This window comes from Alligator sinensis, unplaced genomic scaffold (genome assembly GCF_000455745.1).
Source record: "Alligator sinensis unplaced genomic scaffold, ASM45574v1 scaffold226_1, whole genome shotgun sequence".
NCBI lineage: Eukaryota > Metazoa > Chordata > Crocodylia > Alligatoridae > Alligator > Alligator sinensis.
The window spans coordinates 1,562,442-1,570,301 of record NW_005842028.1 but is presented as its reverse complement, the minus strand read 5'-3'; the positions used below and the strand labels follow the sequence as shown (position 1 = coordinate 1,570,301).

At 39.5% G+C, this 7,860-nt stretch overlaps 1 protein-coding gene across 2 annotated transcripts in view; it reads left to right on the top strand.

Moving 5' to 3' along the window:
* The window catches only part of RASEF (RAS and EF-hand domain containing), a 41,950-nt gene extending 34,670 nt beyond the window's left edge, over positions 1-7,280 (top strand). Inside the window, exons 15-16 of one of the 2 annotated variants that reach the window (XM_025202508.1) lie at positions 1,617-1,693; positions 5,198-7,280. In XM_025202508.1, the coding sequence (XP_025058293.1) occupies positions 1,617-1,693; positions 5,198-5,306 (186 nt within the window). In that variant the 3' untranslated portion in view covers positions 5,307-7,280. The remainder of the gene's footprint in view (positions 1-1,616; positions 1,694-5,197) is intronic. The other variant, XM_025202507.1, reaches the window with a different exon arrangement.
* Positions 7,281-7,860: the final 580 nt, after the last annotated feature.

Here is a 7,860-nt window from a genome sequence, read left to right as displayed (position 1 = left end):
AGTCAAGGTTAGTGGGACTTGGTGTGGGAGATCAGCACAACCTGCTTACTATGAAGCTTTCATCTATGGGACTTCATACACCACACAATATTTGGCAAATTTGGGCAACTAGTAATGGATTAAGGACTTAATCAGTTGGTGTATCTGTGAAAATGCACTGGCTATTCTCATGTAAAAGTGCATGGGTTTAGCGCAGGTGTTGGCAAAGTCTGGCCCAGGTATGAGCATGCAGGCAATGGATCGCAGCTCTGCCCTGGCAGGGGCGTGCAGGCAGCAGATTGTGGCTCTGCCCCAGTTCTGGACCACGCTGTTGCCACTGCAGAATCTCAGTCCTAGCTCCAGAGCAGCTTTCTGCCCAGCCAGTGCTGCTTGGGCCAGTCTCCATGGAAACCCAGGTCCCTTGCTGTCATGGTCCTGCCCCTCCTGAGGTCTCTATGGAAACCAGCCACAGCAACATAGGCAAGGGCTGTTGGGAAGTGGAGTCTGGCTAGATCCACCATTTTGCACACCTCTGGTTTAGAGCTAAAAAGTTTAATGTAGTTAAGGGGTAGTTAGATACCAAGGTGCTAGGTAGGTAGGTACTCCATAAATACAATAGGTAGTTAAAAGGCAGGCATCATTTATTTTAGAGCAACTCTGTTGTTGATTTGCAGCTTTATATACAAGATTGGTCAGGTTGGACCTTGCAGCCTGGGATTTGTTCCTGCTTCAGTTTGTGACTTAAAAGCTTTTAAATTTAAAACCTATAACACTTTTAGCTTCAGTACTGCAGAAATAAATGTTACATCTGTAACGTGTAAAAAGGGCCAAAACATCCCATCTATTTAATAGGGATGCACCGATAAAGATTTTCTTGGCCAATACCAAAAACTGATTATTAACCACCCACATCGGTCAATACTGATCCAATAGCCAATTTACAGAAATGTGGCCAGGTAGCTTGGAGAGCAGCACCCACTCCAAGCACAGCCCTGGCCCAGCTCCCATACTGAGAAAAGGTTGGCACAGCCCCTGGCCCCGAGCCCACAGTGGGCAGCCTGCCTCCACCCCATGTACAAATCTGAGGGGCACATGCCTCCCCATGACTCCCCCTGGGGTGCGTGCAGCAGCAGGGATCCATATCCCCTCCCTGGACAAGCTGCCAGTGGCTCTGCCCTGCTTCCGGCCCTGGGGTCACATTCATTGCCCTGGCTGGGCAGCCCCAGTCCCACTCCCACCCTCACTGTGGGTGCTTTGATTTGCCCCCTCCCCCATGCCCCTTCCCTCCCCCATGCCACTTCAGCCCCACAGACTTACTGGCAGGGCATTGCTCTCCAAACTCTTGGGCTGAATTCCTGGCCACATGCATGTTGCAGCTGCGCGCATGCATGCAGCATTTATTGGTGACATTATTGGCTTCCCCCACCAAAAAAAGCTGATGGTTGATAATGTTAATTTTCCTTTTATTGGTGCTGATCTAATATGTGACAGATATATCGGTTCACCTCTACTATTTAAAAGTGTATATATCTTAAGTGTACTCTTCAGTACTTAGCATTTTCTGTGGAAATGATTTGGAGGAAACATTTAGACATTTAATAGAATATATAAATGATAATATTATTTTCTGCTCACAGACTTATAATGCACTTTTCTGTGAAACAAGTGCTAAAGATGGATCGAATGTTGTAGAGGCTGTTCTTCATCTTGCTCGGTATGTAGCCATGTTTTCTCTCCTTGTGCTCTGACAAGCTTCAATTGCCTTAATGCCTTAACTACAGCCTTCTGTTTCCTCCTATCTTGCACAATCTCCTTCTATCTTGGGTGCTTACAGAAGTGGCAATTTTCACTTGATCTAGTCACAGAAATAAGTTTATAGCTTTGACCAAACAGAAGTGCATGGCTGCATGCAGCTTAAAAAATGGCCAGGTGAAAATCTGACCCTTCATTGCATGAGGTATCAGATAAAGACATTTCAAAATGCATCACCTTTTGTAACTTGTCAAGCACCTTGCCACCATTTTTAAGTGCCAGGATGCTGATCCCCTGAATGAGCTGCCTACGGGTCTGTCCCTCTTCCAGCCCCAGCCCCAGGTTCTGTTCACTGCCCTGGCTTGGCAGTGCCCCCAGCCCCTTCCTCTGCCCCCGCCCCACTCCCTTCCTCACTGTAGTGGCCTTGATCTGCACCCTCACACCCTTTCCTTTCCATAGACTTACCTGCAGGGAGCTGCTCTTCAAGCTGCCTGGCTGCATTCCTGTAAATTGGTTATTGGATCAGTTTTGGCTGATATGCCTGGTTAATAATTGGCTATCAGTATTGGCCAAGAAAATCTTTATTGGTGCACCCTTAGTTTCTAATACCAAATATTTCTTTTTATATGGGTTTGTGTGTTGTATGTGTATGTACACAATTTTTTAATATGTTCAGGATACATATAGAATATATTTTAAATGGCTGGACTACAATTAAACTGGGTCATCTGCAATTAAAAAAAAAGATATTGTAAAGAAATGTAAAATAGGATTTGTCCAAAAGCTTAAGGCTTTAGAAAAGCTTATGGTTTTACAGATACTAAAACAACATCAAAGTATTTATAAACAAAATGATCTTACTTTGAAGGTTAAACACAGATCCAGGGCTTTTTAAAAAAAAAATTCTATTGGATTGATCATAACTTTTAATGAAAATACTTTCATTTTCTCAATCTTCTCATACACTGAAGATGCATCCTGATTTGTCCACTATATGCATAATTTTGGCACAGTTATAATCACATTTTTCTATCTACTGAATGTAATTATTTGAAATGGATAAAATAATTTAGATGAAGTAAAATCATCCTATCCAGAAAACATGGTATATACCTAATAAAATATGATCTTAAGCTTGCAGTTTCCTGTATTTTCATATGACTATCATAATATGATAATATAATTGAAGGATTCCCAATATTTATTGAATTCTCAGTTCCTGTTTTACATTTATTATATAGAAATTCAAACTACAGTTAAAACAGTTTTCATTTTATGCTGTTACTTGGTATGAGGATCAAACCTCTTGACTTGAAAGGTTAATATTTGGTTATTCTCTGTTTAAGTGCGTTCAGTACTTAATAAAATAGCTTGAATAAAAATTCAAATTCCTGGAAAGAGGTAATGCTGTTTGTTCAATCAGAATAGCTGTACTTCCAATAAAAATGGGTGTTGCAGAAGCGTAGACATTTATTTTTTCCTTAAATGGCAATGCAAAGTTAATTGTTGACAAATGGAATGACTTGTTTCCAAGAATTTTCAGGAACCTGATTGCAAATACAGTAGTGTTTTGTGAAATTTAGTATTTTAGTGAATACAGCACAGTAGCATGTTGATCACCAATAGAGTACATATCTATTTGATTAAATTATGTCAAGCTTTAATTATTGATACAATTTAATCACTTCCTTAGCCTGACGAAGGGTTTTTGAACCCGAAAGCTTGCTTAATAACTATTCTCCAACTATTTTTGGTTGGTCTAATAAAAGATATCAAATTCACCCAAGGAACCTTGTCTGCCTATCAAATTAGATATGCACTTCTGTTCTTATCTTGCCTATCTCTCTTCAGTACTTTAAATAGCAAATTTAAACCATTTTTTCCTTGGTTTTCCCAAAGTTGTTTTTAGGGGAGTTTGTTAGTTGATGCTGTAGTTGAGAGTAATGCTGGATGTGCAGTACTCATTATCCAGCAATTTAGAGCTCAGAGGGGTGGCTACAAATCATTTATGCTGGGATTAATATTTCTTATTTCCAGGAAATAATCATTTTTAAATTAACATTTATATTGGGCATTTAGGCTGCTGGTAGATGTTAATTTAGTCATGTGATTGAGATCTGATGCATTTTATCCTGGATCCCAAAAATTGTGCATCCTGACATGCCAACTATGCATGCCAGGATGCACCATTTTTAGGTTCTTGGATAAAATTTATCAGATCCCATCACACACCCTGGGATTTTTAAATCCATGCTGTGCAGCAGAGCACCAGGGACCAGTCCCTGACAAGACTTGAAATGTATCAGCACAGGGGTAGTCCATTTGCTCCCCATGTCCCAGCAACTTAAAAGCCTTGCCATGTAGCTCCACATATATGTAACATTGGCCAGAGGCCTTAGACTTACAAGCCTGCATGCTACCTGTATTTAGGATTCATACTGAGTAGCACCTTATTTTGTGAGAAGTCCTGTTGATTAATGAATTCTGTTGGACTACTCAGTGTAAGCAATGAGTAGCAGAATTGTTATTTTGGGGCTCTCCAAGACATAATAATACTGAAGCAAAGTTGAAAATCATGTGTGTATCAACCAGTTAACAGTATATTTGGGCTCCTATACACATGCACGGAGCCTGCTCAATGTTCTGGGAATCCAATGATTAATTGAGTCAGCTGCAGCACGGAAATTGATGCGCTCTGGCAGCCTTCCACATCACATGTATCAGCGTCTCAGCATGTCTCCACGCTGAAAAAATGGTGGTGGGGCGCTTTGAAATAAAACATGCCCAATAAGCTTTAATTCAAAGTGCTCCGCTGCCATTTTCTCAGCGCGGGGATGTGTGGGGACACTGACAGATGTGACGTGCAGGTGCTTTTAATTAGCGTAGCTCGCTAATTAAAGTGTCCAGTGCTGCATCCCACAGCACATGTGAAAATGCCCTTTGTTGCTAACAATATGCATTATATTTCAGTAACAGATTTATATTTGAAACTGTAATACTTAGTTTCTTTAATATATGAACATCTTTGGACTGTATACCTTGCTCTACTATGTTATGGAAAAGGAAGGAAATAAGAAAAAAATTGAATGAAAAGAAAGGCAAAAGAGAAAACATCATTGAAATTAATTGTGGATACCTCAAACTGAAGTTACAGTGAATTATTTTCACATTTCAAAGGGATGTTTATCCCTTTGTGATGGTTTTCAGTGAAAAGAGAGCACAGCACTTCCTAAGCAGTTATTGCTTTCCTTCTAAAACAGAAATGTTAGAGAATTTCATTCATTTGGAATGCATTTGCTTCCATACACTAAAAATAATTTTCTTACTGTTACTGTTTGTGAATTTAAGTTAGGTAGCAGTGTGTGATAGTAGGCAGCATATTTTTATTGCTCTGTGTAATATAGTTTGAAAAGAAACACATTCATCAACCTATATGTGTGTAATTTATTTCATTCATTTCTTACAGTGAAGTGCGAAAAAGAGGTGGCAGTGAAGATGACACCAGGTCAGTAACCAGTCTATCTGGGACAGCTGTCAAAAAACCAACCCTCATGAAGAACTGCTGCCACGTTTAAATAGCAAATTCCTATTTTGGCCTAAATAATTTTATTCGTGTATTTTGAAGACTTTTTAAAGAAAAAGAACAATGAAGGATTTAAATAATGTATTCTTCTTTCTACGGATGTATATTACTATACAGAATTGGAGACCTTCAGATCCTGCCTTCTACTTATTCGTGCTGATGCACTTGCCTTGTCTCTCAGGCCCTAACTTGACCTCACTTATGCCAATGGCAGTGAAGCCAATTAGTGTAAAACTGCTGTGAGATCAGAATCAAGGCTGTTGTCTTTCCTAGGTGTCTGTGATAGCCGGTACATAGAGTACAGTATTTTTATTTAATTTGTCTAGGTATTTTGTTATAAAGTGAATAAGGTTTCATACACTTAAAATGCTATTATGCTTTGTTTAAAATCAGAGATCAAGCCACATTCCATCTTTAGTTCATCTCATCTTTCCTATTTCAGCTTATATTACCTACTTTTCTAAAACCTCAAGACATTGGAAGTTCAGGAAGTTTCATTGCAAAAATTGCAAGGCCAGATTTACCAAAACACTTGACAAGTATTTGAACTTTTCAAGTGAACCCAGTTTTGAATAATATAAGTTTTGCATCAAAACTATGTGAAATTGGTGGTTTAGAATGCATCTTTTTGAGATTTGGGGCTTAGATCTGAACCGAAGAGCAAAATTAGGTATATCCTTCATCCCCTGTCCCCTTCAATCAGACCTGAGGAAAATATCTGTCTGAATTCCTGCAAAGCAGCTTACAGACAGCTCAAAAGAGACTGTATATACTGAAATACTGTATATACAGTATATAGGAACACTGGATGGATCTTCCTTCTCTTGTGGGAGACGCAAGAATTATCTGCCTCTGCAGAAGCTTCTTCAAGGATCAGGTGAGCAAGGCGTGTGGCTGATGACACAAATGTTATCCTGTCCAGTCCTGTGAAATTTGAGCAGAAAAGCTACTCCAGGGGAGGACTGGCTTTTCAGCATATTCATTCTAACTGAAATCCCAAGGGCCATCATGGCTAGGGGAGGTTGCTGCCAAGGAGAAGGAATGTTTGCAGACCATTAGGAATTCATGATCTCTTCTGTATCTTGTGGGGATGGAGTAGGGAAGAGAAGTAAATCCTTCCCTGTCCTCAAAAGAAAAAGATGAGAGGAACTCCAGATGGCTATCCTTGAGATTTCCCTTTTCAAAGTCCCCTACTGTAAGCACAGGTTAAAAAGATGACCCAATTCTGGTTTTCTGAGAGAGCATGCTTTGAGAGTATGTAGGCTTGTAAAGATGATTTTCCTAGCAAGAAAAGGTGTGAATATAAGCTCTTTATCTCAATTCAAAATATTGCTCAGTCATTGTCACTAACTTTTACTCTTTGTTACTAACACTTCCCAGATTTTCCCATTAACAGCTATGCAGTTGGTCCAATAAATCATCCTAACAAATCCTTGCCTCTCACATAATTCCTAAACCATCATGGTTATATAACACTCCCATTAACAGCTGTCTTTCATGTAAAAAAAAACAAAACCCCCCAGCCAAAACCTGTGATCATTCTAACTGCTCTCTCACTTATCCTTGATTTCACTGACAAGGAAAGAGCAATCACTTTCTCAAATTCTGCAGGGATATTTTTAAGCAAGGAAGCTGTGTCTTGCTAAGATTCAGAAGAGAAATCTCATCAGTAGTAAAGGTATCTTTACCGGCATTAAATAGTTACAGTTTAATATTAAGGGCCCAGACTTAACAAACCCTTTTCGTACATCTTCTGTGAACATAAGGATGCACAGAATGGTAGATGGGCATGATGCATACAGCATTCCTCAATTTTGAACACCATGTGTTACACCTTCTATGGGCTGGATTAGCATTGGGTAAAATGCTTTCAGTATTTCATCCTTTTTTAAATAACTAATTCCATATCTGATAGATGGAATTATTCTTTTCTTAATTGTTGCCAGGTCTGATTCCTGTATTTTGTGAGAGGAACTTTTTTTTTTTTAAAGTGTGTGTGGCGGGTGGAGGTGCAGGGGGGGAGGGGATTCAAGACCCATACTGTAAGTAGCTGGTATGCACGTGCAGTAATTGTTTTTCCAAGTTGGTTTCATATCATAGACCCAAGTCCTACAAAGAGAATCTAGAGAGTGGATTATGACTGTTCATAGTCTGTTAGAGGTTGGCAAGCTCAGGGCTTGCCCAGCCAGCTCTCTCTGCAGGAGTAGGGTCATCAACATTTTTTTCTTTATTTTAATTGACCCCCAAATATTTATTTTTCCCCCAAAGTCTAGAGGTTAAATCTGTTGTTTAAAGGTTTGTGATCTTCATTTGTCTGAGCTCAGGTTAAACTAAGTGTGAAGAAAAAGTAGGTAAGACTCAAGGTCAAGAAAATGTCAACGTTCAAATACTAAAGAAAATAGCTGTGACAGGGAAATCCAGCAAATCTAGATCAAGGCTTCTTAAACATCTGGCAGGGGTCACCAGGGGGCACTGGCATCTATGAGACAGTGTTCATGTTAATAAGTTGGCTTGGAATGATTTTGGTTTTACATTTAGAAATGGAA